Raw genomic sequence first — 27,017 nt, 5'->3', positions numbered from 1 at the left:
TTTATTTTAGTTGACAAAATTACTAAATCTAATTTATTCCTGTGATGGCAAAGCTGAATTTTCAGCATCATTACTCCAGTCTTCAGTGTGACCCTTTGTAAATTATTGTAATATGCAGATTTGGTGCTCAAGAATCTTTTCTCGCTATTTTTGATGTTGAAAACAGAACAAAGAACAAATTTTGTTCTGTCACTTTTGTTCTGTCACAATGTAATGCATTCTTCCTGAAAGTATTAATCTTTCTTTTCTATCTTTCTTAAAAATCTTACTGACCCCAAACTTTTGAATGGCAGTGCATGTCTGTGAAATGGGAAGATACTTGAATAATGTCGGTAAACAAACAGTTGATGTACTCCAAAATGATGGGGTCCATCAACTGTTTGGTTACCGACATTATTCAAAATATCTTCTTTTGTGTTCAGCAAAAGAAAGAAATGAATACAGGTTTGGAACATTTTCATTTAACAACTTGAGGGTGAGGAAATGATGACAATATTGTAATTTTGAAGTGAACTATTATTTCTTTAAGTTATTAAATTTGGACTGGCAGACATTACAGGAAGTTGGAAATTAGAAGTTTCTCCCTTGTTTTGTTTTTTTTGTTCAGTCGTTCATGGAGACTGCCATTATTTTATGATTATTTTTATTTATGCTTGTCTATTATTGTGGTATCATCTGTTTTGTATTAACCCCTTAGTTTCACGTAAACACAAAAATGAACTTTTGGTTTGTTACATTACTTATCTCTTGCTATCTAGGATGTTATGTTGTATCTTGCTGTTCTTTTGTTTTTCTCTATAATTTTTTTTTTAAGTTTGACTACACAAGACAAAGTACACAATCTAGAGCAGACATTACACAAGAAGTTGTCCTGTACAAACCACCCCTTCCTTCACATATTTACATCATGGAAAGTTATTTTAAAACATATAAAAGTTGTAAAGTCTCCATAGCCTATTAGTCCTAAACCACATTCATATGTACCAGTGTTACACGATTGTCTTTACAGTAGTTTGAAATGAATCATATCATTTTTAATGTTATTTTCACCTGTTGAGTGCCCATACGCTGATGTATTTCCATGCCATTTGACTTTGTTTCCTCCCTCTATATGTCAGAAGCTGGATGTGGGGCTTCCTCAGCAGGTGTTGTTTTTTAATTGAATCCAAAATCTCTGTGGAGTCCATCCTCCTCCTCTCCTCCTCAAAGCAACAACAATAGCTAGTTACAGGGTAATGAATGGCTAAATCACGCCTGCTTTGTTTACTCATTTGTGACTGTCACACTGTTCTCTGTTCATGGATTCCAGGAACTTTAGGCTCATGCTTCCCAAAGGTTCCACATCTGAAAAGCCACACAGTGTGAGCTGAAAAATTACTCTGCAAATGAGTTTTTCTTTTTTGTCTTTCTACATTCAAAGGGCCTGCTAAAAAAAAAGATAAAGCACCCCAAAAAAATTCATACGGTTTCATCTGGGCAAGCATATACGCACGAATTTCAGCCCTCACCTGTTCCTAGTGACAACAAACAACTCCATCCCCACTAGCATTAGCGCAGAGCAGATGTACTAATGAACAGCTCAGCGCCATTGGAGGAGGTGGTACCGCACACATTTTAGAGAGCAGAACAAGAAAACCATAAAGAGCAGGCTTATGGTCCTGACTGTTTTGTGACCTCATTTATGCTGAAAAATACACCCTGTAGTCACTACACAATTTGGAAAGAACACAAATTGCCTGATTTAATTTTTTTATTTGATTTTTTTTTTTACACATTATAGTCATTTATTTATTATTTCTCAGAATTTTTCCATTTTTGTATTGCCCCTTCTTGAACTATTGAACTTCTTGTAACAATGTAGTTACAACATTTTTATTTTGGAAAGAATTTTACTTTTTTTGTCCATTTTTTTCCTACTGAGAAATGCACACTCTACATTAACGGTTATAGCGTTATGGTTACTTGGTTGCCTCAATATTATTATTTTTTTGCTCAAATAATAGAACGTCACATGAGTTTGAGTCCTAGGGAAACGCATTAACTGATAAAATGTAAGTTACTTTTAAAAAAAAAAGCATCTGCCAAACGCATACACTACCATTCAAAAGGAAGATATTTCTTGAGCAGCAAATCAGCATATTAGAATGATGAAGGATCATGTGACACTGAAGACTGGAGTAATGACTGCTGAAAATTCAGCTTTATCACCACAAGAATAAATTACACTTGAAAAATATATTAAAATAGAAAACGGTTATTTTAAATTGTAATAATATTTCACAATCTTACAGTTTTTACTGTATTTCTGATCGAACAAATGCAGCCGTGGTGAGCAGAAGAGACTTCTTTCAGAAACACCAAGACAACTTTCCGACCCCAAACTTTTTCCTGGTAGTGTAAATGTAAATGTAAGGAGGTCAGTCGATGTTTTAACATGTCTGTGAAGTCATTGACCGAATGGACAGCAAGGCAGAAGTCTTCAGTTTGGGACAGGGCCACTGTGACCCTTTGTGGTGAGTCCTGGCCTTCATGATTAATTAGTGTAGTAATGGGAATATATAGAAAGGTGAGGAGAGCATTACTCCCTCCTGAACACACACTCAATACCTTTACCCATCTACTGAAGAGAAGGAAGGTTGTCTAAAGGAAATGGGGCCTGCATACAGAGCGACTGCTTCTTTTCTTCAGTCTATGTTTAATGTCAGTCCGCACGCACACCAGCTGTGTGCAATAAGCAGCGTTGTTATGAATCCTCTAATACTTGCTGATGGAACTCTATTAGAATCCCCCTGTTTATTTGGCGGCTCTGAAGCCGGAGAAGTCTTGTTATGAAACTCGTAGATAGATAATCCAACCTCGTGATAGTCGAACCCACAGGGTGGTCATTAATAATAATCTATGGGATCTTATCTCACTTAATAATGCAATTAGTGGCTAAATGCATCGACTTGAGCTGTAATGTTTAGGGTCCGCAGTTCAGGGCAGGTGTTCCATCATCCCTTAATGTTCTGACAATTTACTGTCCGTGAATGAGATTCACAACAGCGATCCTCTGGATGTAAACGATAAGCGTGATTTGTTTGCTGAAGGGCGACGCGTCACGGAAATGTGGATTCTTCTTGTTTTCTTGTCACGTTTATTGATTACATTTTATAATATGAACATATTGTGCAAAACACTCCCAGGCTATTCCCCTAATAAATTCCCCTGACCAAGGTCGTGCATTGTGGGCAGATCATGAGGTATAGATCAGCATGGCCGTTCTATTTGATGTATTTCTCTGACTTGTTATCTCTCTAAGCATCTGTTTCTTGTTACAAAGCGATGGCATAGTATCTGAAATGGAGACAGAGTTCCTAACCAGCCAGTTATGAGCATCAGAGGTTATTATTGATTACCTGTCTACTTTGTTATCCGGAGCCCTTTGTTTCCTCAAACTCCCCTGTTCCGTGGCACTGTGGCATTACAGCGGGTCAGAACTCTCTCATGAGCCGTTCTGTTATAATACAGTAGATATTTATTGTCTCACATACACATAACACTGCCTTAATGTGACATTGATTTCACAGAGCATGTTGGCTGTTTCAGTTCCACTTGGCTCCTTAAAGGAACAGTTCACCTTGAAATTCTGTCATTGTTTACTTTCTTTCCTCAGTCTATTCAATATAATGACTGTGAATGAAAACTGGGGCTGTCAGATTAAAAAATTACAAAGAAAACACCATCTTAAAAGTTGTCAACGTGACTCCTGCGCTATATTTCAAGTCTTCTGAAGTCATACGATTGCTTTTGTGTGATAATCAGACCAAATTTGAACTAATTATTCATTCAAAATTGGCATACGCACTATCACTACTTGGCATGTCCGTGAGAGTTTGAGACGTAAGGATGTCCAATTCTTGAATGAATCATCTTTTCAATTAATCATTTGAACCAGTTCACAAAACTGGTCTGATTCATTCACAGAAGTTCAACTCACTGACTTGGTGATCCGGTCACAACAGTTAACCTCTTGGAGTGGAACTTAAATTTAGGTCTGTTCAAAATTGGCATATGGTTTCAGGTGATTTGGATTATAGTGTACAGACAACTTTTATAATGTTCTTATAGTATGTGTTATGCTTTTTAAAGCTCCCCTGCTCGCCATCTTCTTTCATTTTATCCAAGAAAGTTGCTCAGACTTTCTGCTAAACATCTTCTTAGGTATTTCACAGAAGAAGAAAAAATGCCTTCAAGTTTAAAGAGACATGAGGGTGAGTAAATAATGACGACATCTGCATTTTTGAGTGAACTATCCTAAAAGCAGGTTCACTGGAGGGTGCATTGCAGTGTTTGTGAGAGTTTCAAACTCAGCAATGGTAACTTAAACACGTCGTGTTTCTGGATGCTGCTCTACATCAAAACCTTCTGCGTGTGATTCAATATAGCAAAACATATGGGGCCAATGGGTTTTATGAACCCCCGCCAAGATGAGAGAGACTGATCGAAGATTCCCCCCCACCCCGCCGCTCCCTCCGCACGACCCTGAGCGGAAATGGCTTTAATCTGCGTTGTCGTGAAAAATGAGGGTCGAGGGAGAGAAGAAAGAGAAAACAAACTTGTTATTCCGGCCTTTCCCTATTACTGATGTCTTGGCCTGGCATTGTCAGACAGGCAGGTGGCACATTATGCCAGTGGAGGAGAAGTACCTGCTGGCAGAGCAGGCAGGCAGAAAGAGAAAGACTGAGGGAGAGAACAAGAGTGAGGCGGTGGAAAAACAAGAGCTGAAAAGAGAATGATGGAGTGCGTTTGAATGGTCAGGTAGTTAATGCTTTATGAGATTGGGCCGAGGAGGTGGTGGAATGCAGTGTGAGCAGTATTACGCCACATAAATCTGGAGGCCTGCTTTCCCTGCCTGCGTTTGCACTTAATTACCTGAGCCCTGTGCATACCTATAGCTCTTCCCTAATGGCCAGCTCTCATAGCCCCTCTCATGCCACAGGCCACTGAGGCCATTTGCACACTGTGTGCTGTGTGCGGGGCAACATACTCCATATACCAGTTGATTTAGAAACAGTCCTGATATAACTTTTATATCTCACAAATGCATAATTATTTCTCATAATTGTATCTTTATATTTCACTAATGCATATTTATGCCTTGTATTTGACTTTACGTCTCAAAAATGTACGTTCACTTCTCATTATGGTGACTTTAAATCTCACATATGCCTATTTAGTTTGCATAATTATGACTATATTTCACAAATATGTATTTTATCATTATTGCAACTTTATATTTCACACATTCATGTTTATTTCTCATATCTATAATTTTAAATCTGACAAATGCATATTTATTTCTCATATTTTTTACTTTAAATCACACAAGTGAATATTAATTTCTCATATTCAGGGCTTTAACAATTGTATATTTATTTTTTCATAACTGTGCTTTATTTCAAAATTGTGACTACATCTCATAAATGCATTTTATCTAGTAATTGTGGCTTACAAATCTCACAATAGTGACTTTTTTGTTATTTTGAGTATCACTATGTCAGTAATAACACATTCAGGAGTGATTCCTGGATTTAATTCTCACATGAAATTATAATTTATTGAATTCACTCCTTAAATTGTCACTCAGTTTGAAATATGCACATGGCCATTAAAGTTGGCATGTTGAGTAACCCCCCCAAAATAAAAAGTTGTGGCAGTTGTAGCTATTTAAAATGTTATAGCATGAACATTATAGTAATTGCTTCACTTTACAATTGAACGGTCAGCAAATGTATTTAAAAAAAAAAAAAAGGCTTGTATGGCTGTAATTAAAGGAAGTGCCCTACTCAGATCTCCCATAAGCTGTCTCGTCCAGGTCAAGTTTGTTTGGCCCCTCAGGCAGGCGAGATCAGAATTTCATGCATAAGATGCCTCCTGTCACGAGCCCTGCTTTTGAGCTGCCCGTTATGGATTTAACGATTTCCCTGGTGCACGCGGTGGCTTCAAACCCCAGGATCCGTGTAATGCTGCCATCTTGAACGTCTCCCATTGACCTTGGAGATTATTGCTGGACTAGGCAGCAGAAAAGTTATGCTATATCTTAGTCAGGAGCTGTCTTCTATCAATGAGATGCTGTGTTGGCCATCGATCGGTTCTATACCAGGACACAGTGCTTGATTGATGCTTGGCGAGTGGCTGGCTGGCCTGGAGGACAGCCTTGGGAGAAAACAGAGGCAGTCTGCTTTTCCGCACCTAAAGTGTAATAGCTACAATGATGGAGTATGCATGGATACTCTTTGAGCTCCAACACTCCCATTACCCCTTTTTATTTGGGTTATTATAGGTTTTGATCTGTTTTGTTAAGGTATGGTAAGATCTTTTAACTTTAGGCTTTCTGAGGACGTGACAAACCGGTGTGCTTCAGTCTCTTCATAAATACCTCATCATATCTTTTTCAGAGATGGTAGGCATAAATGATACACTCCCTACAGTGACCTGTGTATCTCCTCATAAATATCTCACTACCTTTCCCTTCCAAACGGTTTGGTCCTTGATATATAATGTTATGAAACCTACTTACATCCTTTCTTGAGAGCTGTCAGAGTGTCAGTCAGTTGTGGCACCAAGTAATGAGTTGCATTATCAGGGTCTTCCAGAGGTCCTTGCCAAGACGCTTGTGCTAAATAAAATACACTTTCGAAGAACAGTGAGTCAGAGCTGGTGTTTTGCGTCATTCATAATTGAATTGAGAATTCCAATTCAATTCCTGAATTTAAACTAAGGTAGAAAAAAGGATCCAGTTTTGTAAATTGAAATGCAATTAAAGGGATAGTTCACTTTGAAATTAATTTTTGGTATGGTTTAGCTTACCTCAAGGGCATCCAAGATGTAGGTGTCTTTGTTTCCGCAGTAGTTTAAATTTTGATATTTTTAGGTCAAACCGTTCTTGTCTGTCAGTCATATAATGCATGTCTATGGTCACTTCCTCAAATAGCATGCACAGAGAAGTCCAAATTAAACATGATTTAATGACTCGTAAATGTAAGTACACATTGATGGCCTAAGACATGAAACGAGCGGTTTGTGTGAGAAAACGAACAGTATTTAGATCGTTTTTACCTCTTGTAAACACAGCCACGTCCAAGTGTTCTGATGGCGCCGGCGCTTCGGTCTTTCCAGCAAACGCCGGAAGTGATCTCTTGCGCGTGTACGTCACTCATTGTTTACACAGAACAGAGATTGTTGGTAAGACGGCTAATTAAAATGGTACTAATTTGCGCTTATCCAGGATGTTTAAACCGTTGTAAAAGAAAACAATTAAAAAATAAAAAATAAAACAATTGTATGAGTGACGTACACGCGCGAGAGAAAAGACCGAAGCGCCCGCGCCCTCAGATCACTTGGACATGGCTGTGTTTACAAGAGGTAAAAACGATATAAATGCTGTTCGTTTTCTCACACAAACCGCTCGTTTCGTGTCTTAGGCCATCAATGTGTACTTAAATTTACGAGTCATTAAATCATGTTTAATTTGGACTTCTCTGTGCATGCTCTTTGAGGTGGTGACCATAGACCTGCATTATATGACTGACAGACAAGAACGGTTTGACCTAAAAATATAGAAATTTAAAATACTGCGGAAACAAAGACACCTACATCTTGGATGCCCTTGAGGTAAGCTAAAACATACCAAAAATTAATTTCAAAGTGAACTATCCCTTTAACTCTTTCTCCGCCAGTGTTTTTTTTTAAGTTGGCAGCCACCGCCAGCGTTTTGTTTTTTGTTTTTTTTTTCAAAATGTTAATGGCCCCCAGAATATTTTGTTGTATGAAAACATGCAATATATCAAAATAAAGAATGACCCTCTGCTTTTTAAACAAAATAGAAACCCCATTTTATTCTAGCTTCATGCATTATTTTTCTCAACACTTGAATGTGGGTAAGTTTCTTAAAAAAAGCAACATTGAGCAAAAAGCTGAGAAAATCGCGTTTTTGTCTAAGACTATGTAGAGATGGGATTCAGAACGATCATCAAAACAAAGATGGAGTAGGCTAGATCAAGTCCATCAAACCCCCCCCCCCCCCCCCCCCCCCAAAGCTTCACAGTCCTATACCTCATCCTGGATCAACATTTCATTCGGTAACATTAGGCAATTTTGATTTATATGCTGTTTGATGTGTTGTTTTACATATGCATATATGATTACGTATGCTGTTGCTTGTTTCTGCTTCTTCTTCACCTGTGTTTTGATCAGGAGATTCAGTACTTCTTCAGAAGATGCGTAATAGCGCCCCCTACCGTATAACAGTGAAAACACGGAAAGCCAGAAATTTCCGTCAATGGCAGGGAAAGAGTTAAAATCAGATATGGATTGATGGATGGTTGGAGGATTTTGAATAGAAGTTGTTTATTTTCACCCACTGCTGCTGTTTATGGGTTTCAATGCGCTTTTTTGTTGTTGTTTTTTTTGTTGGCAGATCACGTTGATGTATTTGTTTAGAACTGCATCTGTGAGTTTTCTGGCCCTGAAACATCAAACACATTCACTGTCATTGGCTGATTTTCAGTCTGCATGAATTGTAGTGATTTTTGGATGAGATGTAACATTGAAATCCCTTTGTGATGCCAGTCAGGATGTCACAGTCATTTAATTTTCCAAAGCCTCCAGCTCTGGCACAATTTCCAGAAATATTAAAGATCTAAAGATCACTTCTTTTTATCTTTGAATGCTTGTGCGTGTTTGTCTGTGTGTTGGTCCTGCCTGACCCAGGCCTTGTTAAGGGAATGCCTCCATGTGGTCAGTTCACAGGAGAACACAGGTTGTCAGTTCAGGCCCAATCAATCAGCTTTGATCTTTAATAGACCCTCTCCCCAAGCTCCTCAATTAGACCTCCTATGCTGGATTTTCCAATACAAGGTATCCTGAGGCTAGCAAAGGGATCACACTATTTGTGACTTGCACACAAGCACACACATACACGGTCACATTCACTCGCACACATTCAAAGGCACTTCCTCCATTAAGGACTTCGAATGTGACTGGTTATATGTGTGCATTTATCATGTGTTAAAAATCAATGCATTGTAATGTATAGTGGTGGTTTTCAACTGGTGGCAGGTTGAATCTGGTGTGTGTCTAGAGAAATATACTGTATAATGACAAATATAATTTATTTGTTTATATATTTGCTCTACTGTTAAAAACGTAGGTCAGTGAGTTTTATTATTATAAAAGAGTCCTAAAAAAGGTATTATGGGTTCCACAAAAAAAAAAAAAAATTAAGCATTAATGACACTGTTTTCAAATGTTTTTCAAATTTTAATAATATTTCACAATATTACTGGTTCTTAAAGTGCCCCCATTATGCTTTTTCAAATATTACCTTTCATGCAATGTGTGATGTAGCTGTCTTTGAATGTAAACAATCTGCAAAGCTGTGAAGCCAAAAGTGCACAATAAATAAAGTGATTGTCTCTCGAAAGAAAGGATCGACTATGAACCACCTAAACGAGTCGTCAGGAATTTGAATCCCTCTTCCGTTATGGCTACACGTCACTGGGTAACACGTTTGCCTAATGCCCGCCTATGCTCTACATTGTCCGCCCGCAAATACCTTGACCTGCCCTCAAGCACTGTAGCTGGTGTTGTCTAAATGTTGAGAAGACGCTGTTCCCTTCTCTGCAAAAGCAAATTCTCTTTGTAAACACATCCAAAGGATACGGTCGTGAAGAGTCAGTGCATGGCTAAAATTACTACAGCGATACAACTGTAGTATAACCTTTTGACCATTGCCTCTCAAATCTCCATGAGGTCTAAATGGGATTTACAAAACACTTATCCATTAAAGATAAGGCAGTACCCACTTTACTTGACCAACTTGCTCCTCAGAATCACAACCTGTAAGTATGATTAATTATTGATGTACTGGGTATTCAAAATACATGTTTTATATTGTGTAGGCCTCCGGCTAACCAGCTAACTCACGTTATTACGGTCTTACTAAAATACTTCTGCTAAGCAGTTGTGGGCCACAAAACTGTGTCTATTAATGCAGATTGTCTGTTGTTGTTACTACTTTGAGTGATGATAAAGGATGGAGCAATCAAGGTTTGTTTTACAAACTTTAATGAGCTGAAATTCAGTTATGGTATTGGGCATTTTGCTTCCAAAAGGCGCTGTAAGCGGTACACCAATCACAACAGACTGGGACGTCTGGCCAATCAGAGCAGAGCAGGCTGTCAGAAAGGAGTGATTTAGAGAGACTGAATCATTAGACGAGTCGTTTGAGAATTATTATGTGCAATGTATATTATGAGAAAATGAAAGTGTTTTTCGACCTTTGATGCATGTAAACCAGTTGTAAGAGACCTCCAAAACAAAATTAGGAACCTTTAGAATAGCATAATAGGGGCATTTTAAATATTAAGTAAATGCAGCCTTGGTGAGCATAAGATACTTCTTTCAAAAACCACATTGTGTAACCTGGTAGTGAATATAGATTATTTCTTTCTTTTTTTCAATAAATATATCATCTTTCTTTAAACAGGAATAGTTGTTATAGCGACATGTCACTTTGTTAGGCTAATACTAATTGTCACACCATGGTAGTTACGCCATGACGAAGATGATATGATTCAAAAGTCTTTAATAAATAATCCACACAACATAACTTAGGAGAGAGCAGGCAAAGTAGCAGTAGCCATACACTGACAAGCAGGGGCGTGCAAAGACTTCCACAGGGGCCGGGCAGGAGGACCAAAAAGGACACACACAAAAAATAAGAGTTTTTTTGTTTTTATCCTTTCTTTCCTTGGCGTTCTATGAAAAGACGTTGATACAATTAGAATGCATAACACATCAAACGAAAATAGGGAAATGATGATAATATTACTAAATATTATTTACTTTACCAAACAAAACAGTGAGAATCAAGAAGGTAATTATGAGGAATTCATGTTTAGTTTTGTTGATGTTGTAAATTTTATGTATGTATTATATGCATGAAAGTGTTAAATATCATGAAATCAGTAACACTTTACAATAAGGTTTAATTAGTTAAATTTGTTAACATGAACTAATAATGAACTGCAATTATACAGCATTTATTAATCTTAGTTAATATTAATTTCAGCATTTAGCCAACTAAAAAATTATTAAAATCAAAAGTTGTATTTGTTAACATTATAATGCACTGACTGTGACATAACATGAACAAACAATTAACAGCTGTATTATTATTAACAAGATTAACAAATACAGTAACAAATGTGTTGCTCGTGGTTAGTTCATGTTAGTTAATACATGGATAATAAACAATTGAACCTTATTGTAAAGTGTTACTATGAAATCAAAGATATAAATTCCTTACAATTTAGAGTTGGAAATGGACTTAAGATTTCATTTCACTAGATGTATTTCCCCAAGCTAATAACACTTGCTATGGCCTTGGATAAAAACGAATGACATTATCAGACTCAGAATGCGGATGAAATCGAGTTATACTTTTATTATTGGTAAGAATAACTCGAATGCTGCCGCAACTTTTACAGTACCATGGTAGGATAAATGCAACTTTTCCGTATTAGCTTAATGTTCCCAGCTGGCTGCTCGTGTAGTTTGAAGACTCGGGGCGAACTGCTGCGTAGCGCGGTAAAGGAAACTCCGCCTACCACTTCACCTCCGCCAAATCCTTCCGCCAAAAACATTTTTATATAATGTTTTTTTGGGGGGGGATTATTATTGTTAGTGGCAATGGTGTATAAGTGTATTGTTATTTATTATAATAATAATTATTATTATTTACATTTATCAGAGAGGGGCACAATACATTTTGAGACAAAAGGGGCAGGGACTTGAGCAAGGAGCAAACAAAGGGAACTAATTAGGCAACTACTGAACAGAATAAATGATCAACCATAGTAACTAACAACGAACTCAGGCAGGAAAAACAAACTCAAACAGAACATAACTGTGACGCTAATAACAATTTCGGCACAGTTTATTTCTTGTATTCAGCTTGTAAATGCACGCATTTGCAAAACAAATGTCAAAATTTTGTTAAAAGAAAAAACAATTCCATACAAAAAAACCTAGAAACACTCTGTCTATTGTTTTAATAATTAAATAAAAAGAATTGTTTAAACTTGCATAAAAAGCTTTTTATTTGCCTTCATTGGCCATTTTGGATTTTATGTCTATATTTATAGGACAGGTGCAACTTCTTTTTTTAATGTATTTTAATGTAATGTACTAAATATGCAGTCTAAATTAAGTTTAGTGTTTAATGTTACTATTGTGGTTATATTGTCACACACTATTTATTCCCCTAATCCAGTAGCGATTAGATTCAATATATGCTTTCATCACCTTACGACATTCATTTCTCAGTTACTGTCATCCTCAGAGTACACACACACACACACACAGACAGTAAATGAAAACTGACAGAGGAGTTTGAACTCGAAGACTGTGTGACTCTTGACTCCTGGGAATCTTCTGGCAGCTGTGGGTGACAAAACAGAGCAGATCAAGAACAGCGGCAAATTTCCAGTCTTCTTGAGGAAAGAATCCGTACTAGCATACAGACTACACTTGCAGCTAGCCTTATTTCTTTCTTGGTGTTTTCTCTCCCTCTAAATCAAGTTGCAGCACTTGCTATACAATATAAATGAATCAAGTCTGGGAAGGTGCTTTTTGATGCTTTTGAGTGATTGTTGGGGAGTGATACAGTACGGCTGTCAGAAATATGTCTATGTCTCTCCATTTTTCTCTGTATCACTCCATTTCTTCACCCGTTTCAGCTGTGTGGATAGACATGTCTGTTTGTTGATTGTTGTGCATTCTTGCTTAAACAAGAGGGGTGCCAGAGGTCTTTATGCGAAGTGGCATGAATACGTGTTTAAGAATGGGGTGTTTGTCCCGAGGAAAATGTCTCTATTCATTGTCAATTATTCTATCATGTGAGAATTATTCTATTATTTGTCTGCCACAATAAAGTAGAAGGAAATAAAGTAATGTCTTTGAATTAACTTTAGATTATCAATTTATTATTTGGGTATTTTCTCAGTGAATATTAATATGTGTCACTTGAGGTTTCTGTTTAGTTTGTATCTCCCTTGATTTACCTGGGTTAGTTCTTGTTTCAATTGTCCCTGTTCGTTAGTTGTCATGGTTCCTCTTAGGTTTGTTTCCATTTCTTTCCATAGTACCTAATTTGTTAATTGATTAACTCCACCTGTCCCTTGTTTTCTCCTTTCACTTAGAGTACGTTTACACCATAACGATGTGCTAAAAAGTTTTCTGTTGCAATTTAAGCAGCACTAAGTAGGAATTCCGTTTTTGTCAAACAGCGACCCCTAGAGTCGCTGTGGAGCACTTGTACTGTCGTGAATAGCACTCACGCAGAGATGGCTCGCACTCACGGCCGGATCCCCTCCCCCTGTACACCGGTACCTGTTCAGTAGGATGGACAATGTAACGAGTGGAAATAAGGTATGGCCCCTTTAAGAGCTGAGGTATGGCCCCTTTGAGAGCTGCGCGCGCCCAACACCACATGTATACGGCGCCGGGTTATTTCTGTTTGATGCTCATTTTATCAGAATTTTATCAGATCTGTTTTTTTGCCGTAAAGCAATTCGTTACCTCGCGAGACCTGATATCACTCGCCGGCCCAAAGTTGCAAGGGTGGTTTTGCGGCTCACAGGCACCAGGGGGGTGCGAGACGACCACCATTCAACACGAAATCAGTAATATAAACATTACAATGACTCCAAAGCTGTTCGGTTAAGGTAAAAAAGTTACTTAGTTCCCCTTTAACGTTGTCAAAACAATCCCGTTCACACGAATCTGCAAAAACGCTGTTATTATGCCAGGCCAGTAGTTGGCGATGTCACTTTGTAAAGAAACACTACGCGCCTATAGACTGAACAATTTTGTAGTTTACATGGAGATGATTATGGTATCATTTTCAAAAACTTTCACTTTGAAATCCATATTCAAAAGTTTGCATTTTTAGGCCCCCACATAGTTGTTGTCATGTAAATGAACGGCCAAAACGCATAAAAGTTCTTCAGTTTTTAGTTGAAAATGATGTCATGTAAACTAATGTTAACTAATGAAACCTTATTATGAAGTTGCCACATCCATTGTTCCTTTACTATAGACTATTGTTGCTGTTGTTGTAAATCTTAGAAAAGAAACTGCAGTAGCAGGGACAGTGAGGGTCTCATTGGGCTAGACGTTTTGCTCAGCTCATTTGAGATGTTTGGTCACTGATCAAAGCTGCACTCATTTTGGTGGTCCGTGCACACAAATCTGAAGCAAGTGCAAGAGAGAGAGAGAGCACACGGGAGGGGGCTTTCCAGCTGTCTCTGGTGACATGCCAGGTGGGATGACATGGGGCTCTGAAGTGTTGAGGGGAGAAGCTGGCTAGGGACGAACCTGCGGAATGGCACACTGGAGATATGCAAAACGCTAATGATCCTCGCCCTCCCCCTGCCGGGACAGTTCTCTCTGCCAGGCCGCTCCAAGTGGTCCTTTCCACTGGGGATTCTCACCAGCAGGCCCAGGTATCCATGATTGCTTTTTAATGTGTGGCTCTTGGCCAATAGGAGCAGGGATTTTCATCAAGTATGACTGCAGAAATATTAAACTAGCCTGGGATTATTTTTCAGTCACAGTCCATTAAACTGTAGGGGGAAGTGAAGCCAGGAGCTTGCTCCTGCCTGCACAAGTTAGGCCAATTAGGGTTCTAATTTTTTATTAATACGCTGCAATGTTAAATAAACATGCAAACAGCTTTCGTGTTGTATGCCAATTAAATGCTGTTTTATTTGACTGCCACTTTAATCAGGTGGCTGCACAGGGGGAGGATATGCAGTTTAATTAAATTGTATTACTCTGCATTTCCTGTCAAGGCTCTTTTATGATTTCAAAGTAATCTATAAGGACATCAGCCATTGATTAACTCATATTTTAATAAATTATGCCGGGCCGTACCATCGCAAAACTCTGCACATGGGAGAATCGTAAAGCAAAAGGGCGGAAACAAAGAAACGAGCAGCGGGCGCGAGTCATTTTTTATCACACGGCAGAACGGCAACCCCCCACAAACAATCATCTCCCAACGATGGCAGGGAGAAAGTTTCAAAAGCTCATTTTGCCCGATTTTATCGCTTCTCCTGTTCCATCAATATTGCCTTCTGGTTGATTTTTAATTTCAGGTTGGAGACCTCAGCATATTTAGTGCTCGGCTGATGACATTGTATTTATTTAGTGCTCTCGTCAATAGCTCGCTCAAGTGCAAAAAGTCCCTCCCCCGCTTTTGCTGGGTTCTATAGATAAGTCAAATTCTCAATGCACGTACATACAGACTATCTGCATTGTATTAGTTCTTTGCCGAAGAGCATGTTTGTTTTTCCCTGTCATGATTCCATGTGCATATATATATACACTCACCGGCCACTTTATTAGGTACACCTGTCCAACTGCTCGTTAACACTTAATTTCTAAGCAGCCAATCACATGGCGGCAACTCAGTGCATTTAGGCATGTAGACATGGTCAAGACAATCTCCTGCAGTTCAAACCGAGCATCAGTATGGGGAAGAAAGTTGATTTGAGTGACTTTGAACGTGGCATGATTGTTGGTGCCAGAAGGGCTGGTCTGAGTATTTCAGAAACTGCTAATCTACTGGGATTTTCACGCACAACCATCTCTAGGGTTTACAGAGAATGGTCCGAAAAAGAAAAAACATCCAGTGAGCGGCAGTTCTGTGGGCGGAAATGCCTTGTTGATGCCAGAGGTCAGAGGAGAATGGCCAGACTGGTTCGAGCTGATAGAAGGGCAACAGTGACTGAAATAACCACTCGTTACAACCGAGGTATGCAGCAAAGCATTTGTGAAGCCACAACACGCACAACCTTGAGGCGGATGGGCTACAACAGCAGAAGACTCCACCGGGTACCACTCATCTCCACTACAAATAGGAAAAAGAGGCTACAATTTGCAAGAGCTCACCAAAATTGAACAGTTGAAGACTGGAAAAATGTTGCCTGGTCTGATGAGTCTCGATTTCTGTTGAGACATTCAGATGTTAGAGTCAGAATTTGGCGTAAACAGAATGAGAACATGGAACCATCATGCCTTGTTACCACTGTGCAGGCTGGTGGTGGTGGTGTAATGGTGTGGGGGATGTTTTCCTGGCACACTTTAGGCCCCTTAGTGCCAATTGGGCATCGTTTAAATGCCACGGCCTACCTGAGCATTGTTTCTGACCATGTCCATCCCTTTATGGCCACCATGTACCCATCCTCTGATGGCTACTTTCACCATGTCACAAAGCTCTAATCATTTCAAATTGGTTTCTTGAACATGACAATGAGTTCACTGTACTAAAATGGCCTCCACAGTCACCAGATCTCAACCCAATAGAGCATCTTTGGGATGTGGTGGAACGGGAGATTCGCATCATGGATGTGCAGCCGACAAATCTGCGGCAACTGTGTGATGCCATCATGTCAATATGGACCAAACTCCCTGAGGAATGCTTCCAGCACCTTGTTGAATCTATGCCACGAAGAATTGAGGCAGTTCTGAAGGCAAAAGGGGGTCCAACCCGTTACTATGGGGTACCTAATAAAGTGGCCGGTGAGTGTATATATATATGTATGTATGTATGTATGTATGTGTATATATATGTTTAGTTTTACGATTTGAAACAATGTTTTGCTTGAAAAGTGTGCTTGTTTTAAAAAGGATGACACTTGGTTTGATATTTTGCTGTGTAATGCAATGACATTCATGCATTGTTAAATGTGGCACAAGTGCCCAAATACTTTTAGGGGCCACTGTAAAAAAATAACTACCCACTGCACTGCAAAATATCAAAATCTTGCTCTTCTTATTGCCAAATGAGCAACAGGAGTGACATAATGTCTGCCTTCTTCCGGCTGGAAGCTTCCTCCCACAAGCCCTGTAGCTCTGGCAGTGGCCATCCTGTCCTGGGCCTGTGCTTCCATTAGCCACACTGACCCGGATCTGTTCTGGCATCGCTCTGAAACTAGACCGGCGGACTTGGCCCTTCCTCTCTGTGGGGCAGCTCTGTCAGGACCTCTGTCCAACCCAAACACACCAGCCACACCAGCCTGTCCATATGGCTGCTCCATCCTGCCTGTTTCTGGGCCAGAGCCTGATTCACAAGGGCTGGAGAAAAAGAAGTCCTCTTCTTCCAGAGCCCTCTCCAGGGCATCACAACGCCTCTCCAAACGATGTATTCATTACCCCCTCCTGTACCCTGGGGATGCTCAAAAGCCTTGTTTCAGAGCGGGGAGTGTGGCTGTGTCTGTTTAAACACTGCTCCAGTCCTACTTAATCATGTGCAGTTGGAGGGGCAGTCCGTGCCGGCGCTCTGATTAATACAGCATGAAGCTGTGGCGGCAGACATTGCTGCAAGGGACGCAAGGCATTAATAACCGCATACTGCCACTGTTTCAGACGCTACCTCCGCCTTCCTGAAGTCTAGAGAGACTATGCATACAAACACACAAATACCAACTCATAAGGTGTCATGTAGCCTGGACACTGCAAATTGTCATGGGAAGACTGGCCCAGGAATCCATCTCTGGTAATTGAATTAGTACACGAATATTGATTTTTTTTTTTTTATTCATACAATTTGTCAATCAGTCTTATTAGGACTAATCATTAGCATTTCATAGGTTCACAATAGTGGAACATCAAGGTCATAATCATTGTTGTCATTATCATTAACCACACTATCACCAACACATGGACCAGAACAAACCTAAACACAATATTTTTTCAGGATTCTTTGATGAATAAATAAGTTTAAAACAGCATTTATTTTAAATAGAATATTTGTAACATTATACATGTCTTTACTGTCACTTTTGATCAATTTAATGCATCCTTGCTGCATAAAAGTATTAAATTAAACTTTTGTCAAAAAAGTTTGTCTTTTTCCTCAACACTTGAACCATTAATATTAGCACTTATTAGTTCTATTCTATTCTATTTCTCTATTTATTTATTAAAAAAACGTTCTATTTCAGACAAATGCTGTTTTAAAATGTGTACACAACTGTTTTCAACATTGATAATAATAATAAATGTTCCTTGAGCAACAAATCAACATATTAAAAATGATTTCTGAAGGATCATGTGACACTGAAGATGATGATAAGGTAATGATGCTGAAAAATCAGCTTTGCCAACGTAGGAATATATTACATTTTACTTTTGAACGACAGTAGGCTATATACACTCACCTAAAGGATTATTAGGAACACCTGTTCAATTTCTCATTAATGCAATTATCTAATCAACCAATCACATGGCAGTTGCTTCAATGCATTTAGGGGTGTGGAATGTCAGAATGGGAAAGAAAGGTGATTTAAGCAATTTTGAGCGTGGCATGGTTGTTGGTGCCAGACGGGCCGGTCTGAGTATTTCACAATCTGCTCAGTTACTGGGATTTTCACGCACAACCATTTCTAGGGTTTATAAAGAATGGTGTGAAAAGGGAAAAACATCCAGTATGCGGCAGTCCTGTGGGGGAAAATGCCTTGTTGATGCTAGAGGTCAGAGGAGAATGGGCCGACTGATTCAAGCTGATAGAAGAGCAACTTTGACTGAAATAACCACTCGTTACAACCGAGGTATGCAGCAAAGCATTTGTGAAGCCACAACTTGCACAACCTTGCGGCGGATGGGCTACAACAGCAGAAGACCCCACCGGGTACCACTCATCTCCACTACAAATAGGAAAAAGAGGCAACAATTTGCAAGAGCTCACCAAAATTGGACAGTTGAAGACTGGAAAAATGTTGCCTGGTCTGATGAGTCTCGATTTCTGTTGAGACATTCAGATGGTAGAGTCAGAATTTGGCATAAACAGAATGAGAACATGGATCCATCATGCCTTGTTACCACTGTGCAGGCTGGTGGTGGTGGTGTAATGGTGTGGGGGATGTTTTCTTGGCACACTTTAGGCCCCTTAGTGCCAATTGGGCATCGTTTAAATGCCACGGCCTACCTGAGCATTGTTTCTGACCATGTCCATCCCTTTATGGCCACCATGTACCCATCCTCTGATGGCTACTTCCAGCAGGATAATGCACCATGTCACAAAGCTCGAATACTTTCAAATTGGTTTCTTGAACATGACAATGAGTTCACTGTACTAAAATGGGCGCCACAGTCACCAGATCTCAACCCAATAGAGCATCTTTGGGATGTGGTGGAACGGGAGCTTCGTGCCCTGGATGTGCATCCCACAAATCTCCATCAACTGCAAGATGCTATCCTATCAATATGGGCCAACATTTCTAAAGAATGCTTTCAGCACCTTGTTGAATCAATGCCACGTAGAATTGAGGCAGTTCTGAAGGCGAAAGGGGGTCAAACACAGTATTAGTATGGTGTTCCTAATAATCCTTTAGGTGAGTGTATATATACTGTCGTTCAAAAGTAAAATGTAATATATTCCTATGTTGGCAAAGCAGAATTTTATATATATACTGTATATACTGTATATATATATATATATATATATATATATATATATATATATATATATATATATATATATATATATGGGCACATTCTGGCTTTAAAATGTTAGTGGAACTAGGGCTAGGATTCCAAACACGTTTCAATATTTGGTAACACTTTATTTAGATGGTCCATTTTAGACATTCAACTATAACTAGCTTTGCCACTACATGCCAACTAACTATAAAGTATTAGTAGACTGTGCTAAATATTTCCTAACACTTTATTTTGATGCTCCCCAACAGACATTCTACTGACTATAGGTAACTTTGCAACTGCATGTCAACTTATTCTATTAACCCTAACACCTAACGCTAACCTTACAGTCTACTAATACTCTAATGAGAGTTAGTTGACATGTAGTTGCAAAGTTACTTATAGTTAGTAGAATGTCTAAGGTCGACCATCGAAATAAGTGTAACCCAATATTTTATTAGATATCTATTATTTTGGTAAAATTATACAAGGACCCTTCTAATTTGATACATTTGTTTCCTTCCAAACTATATGCAGTTCAAATGCTATTTATTTAAAGGGGGCCTATTATGCCCCTTTTCACAAGATGTAAAATAAGTCTCTGATGTCCCCAGAGTGTGTATGTGAAGTTTTAGCTCAAAATACCCAACAGATCATTTTTTACAGCATGTTTAAATTGTCATTTTTTGGGGCCGAGAAAAACGCGCCATTTTAGTGTGTGCCATTTAAATGCAAATGAGCTGCTGCTGTACAGCCCAGGGGGCGGAGCCTCATGAGATCGCGCTCAGTGTCAGAACATTCTCATCTCACAGAATGATAATATCAAAACATAAACTCTCAGTAACGGTGTTCATTTCGACCCGGAGACGGACAATAATGCCTACAGAGTCAGAGAATATGCTGTATGGAGATGGAACAGGTATAGTTTAGTTTAATTACGGTTATAATAACGTATTTGCCATCTGCTTGTATCCACTTGTAATACAAGCCTGCTGTAGCGGACCCGTCCGAATGATGGCCAAAAATATACTGATGAGTTTTATAAAGTTTATTATACATCACACAAAAGATGAAGCGTCAGTTTTACTCCAGAAATCACCGTAAGAGCTGAGTAAACACAGTATAAGTACGTAAGTAACGTTAACTTACATAAACGAATTTCGGTAGAGTTGAGGGAGCATTTTCTTCGTAAACAAAATTAATCCACCTAGACTTCAGCGGCTGGCTCAGATTTCGGGAGTAAATAGAGAGAGCTATGTGGATTAATACATCCAGCCACACAACACCTACAACGCTTTGGAGACATTCTCGTCAGTGCAGCAATGGCGGATGTGTACAAATCGCTGTGAACTCGATTAGGGCGGTTCTATTGGTGCGTTCAAGTACTTATGAGGTGGGAAGTCGTGTTTACGACGGCAGTGCGTTCAAGTCACTTTCGTCGGAGTAAGGTGGTGTGCACTTTCTCTTAATTAATTACACAAAAATACAGCAAGGTTCATAAACATAGTTCTAGAAAATGAAGAAACAAAGATTTGCATAAGGTGTGCTTTGCTTTTTTATGTTTTTAGTTAATTTATTGAGGCACTGCTAACTTTATCGTTACATATTACATTGCTATTTTATAATGCTATCATATTCTGTGCAGGCAATTAGCTTACTGCGCTGTAAATAGACAAGCCTGACCATATCACAGCTAAATACCTTGAAGTATTGTGATATTCCGCCATGTTTCTCACTGACACGCCTCCAACTCGTAAAGATCGGGACTTAAAGAAAATCCAGAGCTCCCCACTCGTATTTACGACATTGTGGTGGCGTTCATGTGTGTTCAACTCGTAAATACGATCTATACGAGATGACTTGAACCCACCATATGTTAAAACAGCAGTGTCTGTCAACATTCGTGGGCGGGGCCTGTGGCTTTTGTGACATCACACCAGCCCCATGGCTGAAAACAGGTCGTTGGGAGACACTGCTTATGATTTATGGGGATAAAAAAAAAAAGGAGTGAGTGGATTTTTATCACTATAGGGTGGTTGTGTACACACACTGCCAACACGTATGTCCAAACACCATGCAAAAGTGAATTTCGCATAATAGGTCCCCTTTAACAGATCAACAAAGATTAAAATAAGCTTTAACCCTCTGGTTATCTTTGGGGTCTTTTTAACCCGCAAATGACTTTTGGTCAAATTAAAAAAAATGTTCTCTTTGTCCAAATGGTATGAAACTTTCTACAGCTCTTAACACTTCATAGATCTACAAAAGAAAAAAAAAATTGGAATGATATCTGTTATTATGTTGCCGTGAAAAAAATAGTCACACTTGTTGTCTTCGGGGTCCCTGGAGACCCCGCATAGTAAATATATAATATTCATCATCAAAATCAGAAACAACGCAGATCACATGGACAGAAATGAAATGGCACACTTCCAACAATGTAAAAAACATCCACAATGCAAAATTATCATGCTCGCCACACACACACACACACACACACACACAACCACACATACACATACACACAGAAATACATTTGTAAGGCTATAAAAAAAGTCTTATAATTTGTCAAATAAAATGCAGAACCACCACAAATATAAATTGGTGACACTGACACAACGAAAATACACACACACACACACACAGAATGTGTGTCTGCAGAAGTCATGCAACGTACTACGCATACTGCCTGCAGTGCACTGACTCGTGAACACCTCCAGTGCACCACCAATTGTTGTTCTTATTTGTTCAAAAAACAAAAATTTCCCAATCAGTTTTTTTAACAAAATAATTTTTATATTACAACCATTTTATTTTTTTACTGCTTTATTTGATCATTTGTTATTGCTGTTCAGTTCATTGCACTTTTGTTTTTTTTTCTCAATATGTAATATAACTGTTCATTTCTGTTATTTTTTGTTCTGTTACAGTTTGTAACTGAAACGTTGATTAAAAATGATAGAATTATATTAAAAACAGATAATTGAAATAAATGATAAAATCTAAAGACTCCAAGATTTTTTGTAACATCTTGTTCAGGTTTGATTCTAATCATAAAGTAACATTATTGAAGAACTTTTTTCAATACAAAATATGCTAAACTTAATACAAAATATGCTAAACTTTGACCAAAAGTATATAATTCTTTTTTATAATTTTGATTTTAAAATATTTATATATGAATCCAACTCAATCCAACTGAATCCAACTTGTGAAAAGATGTATTTTGGTTAATCAAACAGCAAATAGCATATAATGGAGCTCTATAGCAATATAGTGGTTAAAGTGAATTTTTTTATTTTAAAACTTCATTTTCCAAAAAAAGGGCAAAAATCTTACATTAAATCATGTACAATTATCCATGTTATCCCCATAAATGAAAGTTAGAAATCTGGGTCCTTTATAAAGTGAATTTTACATAAAATGCTGTTTTTTGTAAAAAAAAACTATTTATTTAAATATTTATTTATCTATTTTTAGAAATTTAAAAAATATCAAAAATCCTCCAAAAACTGCACAAATGTTGAGTAAAAACATTAATAAACAGAGTAAAATTACATTTGTAAAAAAAAATTTATTATACTGTTACAAAATGCAATGTTATTGTCTGGGGTCCCTGGAGACCCCAAAGATAACAAGTGTAGACCCTAAATGAAGATAATCAGAGGGTTAAACTGAATTTCTTGCGCAAACCTACGTGTACAAGCAAAACAAATAATCATAACTGTGCTGAAGGAAAAAAAATAGCAAGATTGTGAGTGCTTTTATACAGTAGGGACAGTCGTGTGGTTCATTCCCGAATTTGAATAAATCAGTTGAATGGATGATTCAATGACTCACCCAATCACTTGCCGTTACCTACTGGTAATTCTGTCTGATTTTTTCTGAATCTACTATCTCATAAGATTAATTTGTTTGTGAATCAGACTTACCATTTTTGCAAAAAAAAAAAAAAAAAAAAAAAATGTGTTCATGAATTGAATTGCGCTATTTGTGCTGTATGTTTTTTATTCGCCAAAAAGAACCAGTTCATTATAGTCTTTTTTTCGTGATTCACACCACACTTGTTACACTTTGTTAGTTTGTGCAGCACGTGACGAGAACTCAGCATTGGATTGTGTGGTACACATTCTTTTTATCTCATCACATTCAGTTCAGAAACCAAACTCGGGTTAAATACGACTTGCCAAAGGATCATATATTTAACTGTGGGGCTGCTTGTGTTTTCTCGCTGAAAAGTGGTGCAGGAAACTCTGGTATAGAATAAAGAGATCTATTATGGGATTTTAAAAATCGACATCGAGATAGTTAAACAAGGATCACAATTAGTTGGCAAGTCAATATCTTTACGCAAATGTTTGTAGAATATGTCAATGCATCTTTGTTTCCTCGGCCATGACAGCTGTGTTAACTTGAGAATATTTAGTTTAATGCAATTCATACATGAACGTTTGTTTTTCGGTTAAAGCCTCTGTAATGGGATATTATTTCCACTTTTATAGAGCCATTGTATATTGTAGATTTCTATTTATGTTTCTTCCCGTATTATCATGTTATCCTGGAAAACCTAGAATCCCCCACTCTCGCATCACACTTGAGATTGAAAGCCGGGTGCTTCCCCACAGATTAGGCAGGGATCGTTTACGGTGCTTATTGTCATCCTTGCAGAGAAACGCGAGATAATACAGTCTCAGTTTCAACCTAAAATCCCCCATTCATCTGCATGAGTGCGCAGCGACGAGCCGACAAACCCTGGGCCGAGATGCGCTGATGGCAGATTTAGATGTGATGACACTCTTTTCTCCCTTAAATCAAACTGTTATCGCCCACTATTTATGTCACTTGTTATCTCACACACTGTTTATGACAACTTTGACATTTCGCTCAGTTTTTAAAGCTCTTGTCAAATTTGCCAAACTGCAGGGCAGAGTGAGATAGAGTGAGTTAAGGAAAGGTTGTCAGAGAGGGAGAGAGTGAGAGGGGGGCTTTAAAGACAAAGCGCATGAGGGAAAAACAGGGGAAAAGAAGAAAAAGAGACAGGGAGATAGTGAAGCAGCCTGGGGGGGTTGTTGTAATGTATCTGCAGTGTAGCATGTCAGTGCGGCTTTACTTTACTGCATCCTCATCTCGACGTCAATAATTAATCACAGGTGAGGCGTGATGAGAAACATGCCCACGGATGCCAAAGGAGCTTCAACCGGTGCCAGCAGACAGCAGGAAAGCCTCAAACACAGTGACAGCCATCCCTCCCCGCATCGAGTCTCACCTTACGGGCACGTTCCTGTGATGCAACGCCGGCACGCTCTGAATTACATCACCTGCAAAAAAGAGCAGGAGCGCCATTCGGCCTCCAAATCTACGGCGACGCGGCACGCCGGCTGTTTTATTGCTAATTAGGCCATATCTTTTTATTTCTGTACACCAAAAAATCAGCCACATGTATCATGGATATAAATGCGTTATAGTTGTGATCGATTGGCTGGAGCGCGGCCCTGTGGCATGAATATTCATGGGGTGATGTATAGAGAGGGAGGGAGCGGCATTGGAGGCTCGTGGTGTGTGATCCGTGGACTTTACAGTCACCGCCGGGTAGCCTGCGGCTAGCAGCCACCATAAACAATAACGCAAGGCCCATTTATAACACTAAAAATCATGTGTCGACGCAGCCACAAAGAGCACAAGTGACATTTTAATGGGCCTTTTTACTTTTTGTTTTTCAATAATGAATGCATGGCTTGCTGTGGTGCGCTCCACAATATGCGCCTCACTATTGTTTTGAGGCGTAATGCAGATTTTTGCTGTACTTGGCATTTATAGGGAATAATTTAATACACATCACAATCTTCGCGCGCGCTTCCCTGGGACCGCTTTCCAAGACTGGGGGAATGGAGAATTCTTTTTTTTTTTTTTTTGCTGAACTGATGTGAAATGGTGTACTGTATGTGTGGTTGTGTGATGTCAGAGTCATGTTTTCTTTTTTTCTTTGTGAGTACTGATCAGTGTGTGTGTGTGTGTGTGTGTGTGTGTGTGTGTGTGTTACCCAAAGGAGGTTCAATGCAGCTGTTAGTTTGCTTTGCTGTGTAAGCAGGGTTGACCCCACTGTTGATCACATGCCAAGCACTTTCCCCTCACACCGTGCCACTCACACACAGACTGATGGGCACTAAACAGCTGAGAGGAGGAGTGTTTATGGACGTGTTCAAATTGTCAAAGAAATATTTATGTCTCTCTTACATTTGAAATCATGTTGAATCAAATAATATTTTTTTATTTTTATTTCTTACCTCCTTCCTTGTTTCTTTCTTTTTGTTCTTTCCTTCCTTCCCTCCCTTCTTTCTTAGGTTTTACTTCCTTTCGTTGGGCTGGTCAAACAGAACGCGCTTTTTGCTGTTAAAAATGTGAGGTTTAAAAATGAAAACCACGGTCTAGAAAGGCGTTTTTTAAAAGTTGAACTTATTTTAACTTAAGCGTCGGGGTTTTAGAATGCTGTGTAATGCGCGAGACACGAGTGCAACAGTTAAGACGTCCGTCTAGCGCGTGTTTGCATTTAAAAAACAATGGAAAAGTAGCACAGAGGAATGGAAACTCGTTCTGTGTGAACTGCCCTCTACTGCATTTGTTTTTCATCCTTCCTGCTTTCCATACTTCCTTCCATACTTCATTCCTCCCTTCCTTCTTTCTTTTTTTTCTTCTACATTTTTGTTTTTCCTTCCACATTTTTGTTTTTCCTTCCTTTCTTGCTTCCTTTGTTTTGTCTTCCTTTTTTACTGCCTTTGTTTGTCCTCTTTCCTCCTTTCCACCTTTTCCTTCCTTCCTTCCTTCCTTCCTTCCTTCCTTCCTTCCTTCCTTCCTTTCTTCCTTCCATGTTACCTTCCATCCCAACTACATTTAAATTTCTCTTTCCTTTTTTTCTTTCTTTGTTTTTCCTTCTTACTGTCTTTATTTTTCTTTACTAACTCCTTTCCATACTTTCTTTCCCTTTTCCTTCCTTCCTTTTTTCCTTTCTTTTTCCCGTCCTTCCTTTTTCATTATTTGTCTTTCTTTATTTTTTACCTTCATTATTTTACTTTTCTTCTCTTTTGTAATATTGTGTATTATTAATAATTGATTCTAGTCATTGTATATTGTTATTTAACCTATTCCAAATTTTTTCTCTCCTTCTGTAGAAACGAAACCAGGAAACGGGCTGTGTAAAACAGGAAGCATTGCTCTCTTTGGAAACGTAGTGTACAGTGGGCTGCTGAACGATCACTTCTGGCATTTCGGGGTGCCCCTCGTCACAAGACTGGTAAGTGGATGCCCTCTTTGTGTTTCCCAGATTGGTGGCATGGTTGGCACTGCCTCTCTGCTCCCTTTGCCACCTTAGGATCTCCCACTGGCAGTTGGGATTTGGCATCAGTTGTGTTTTGGCTGGCCAGGACTTTTACCAGAGGTGATTTTTGATCTCCTTTAAAAAAGGAGGTCTTGGCATATAAGGGGACACA

General features: G+C 38.8%; 1 protein-coding gene across 1 annotated transcript in view; it reads left to right on the top strand.

Annotated features, from left to right (window-relative positions):
• rbfox3a (RNA binding fox-1 homolog 3a) overlaps nt 1–27,017 on the top strand; it is a 296,882-nt gene that overhangs the window by 128,026 nt on the left and 141,839 nt on the right. The window contains 1 exon segment of the mRNA XM_056271415.1: nt 26,700–26,821. Coding sequence (XP_056127390.1) covers nt 26,700–26,821 — 122 coding nt within the window.

The sequence above is a fragment of the Rhinichthys klamathensis genome, unplaced genomic scaffold (assembly GCF_029890125.1).
Source record: "Rhinichthys klamathensis goyatoka isolate OS25496 unplaced genomic scaffold, OSU_Roscu_1.1 h1tg000319l_1, whole genome shotgun sequence".
In the NCBI taxonomy this organism is placed as follows: Eukaryota; Metazoa; Chordata; class Actinopteri; order Cypriniformes; family Leuciscidae; genus Rhinichthys; species Rhinichthys klamathensis.
Note: the sequence above shows the minus strand (reverse complement) of the source record. Positions and strands in the feature narration are given on the sequence as shown.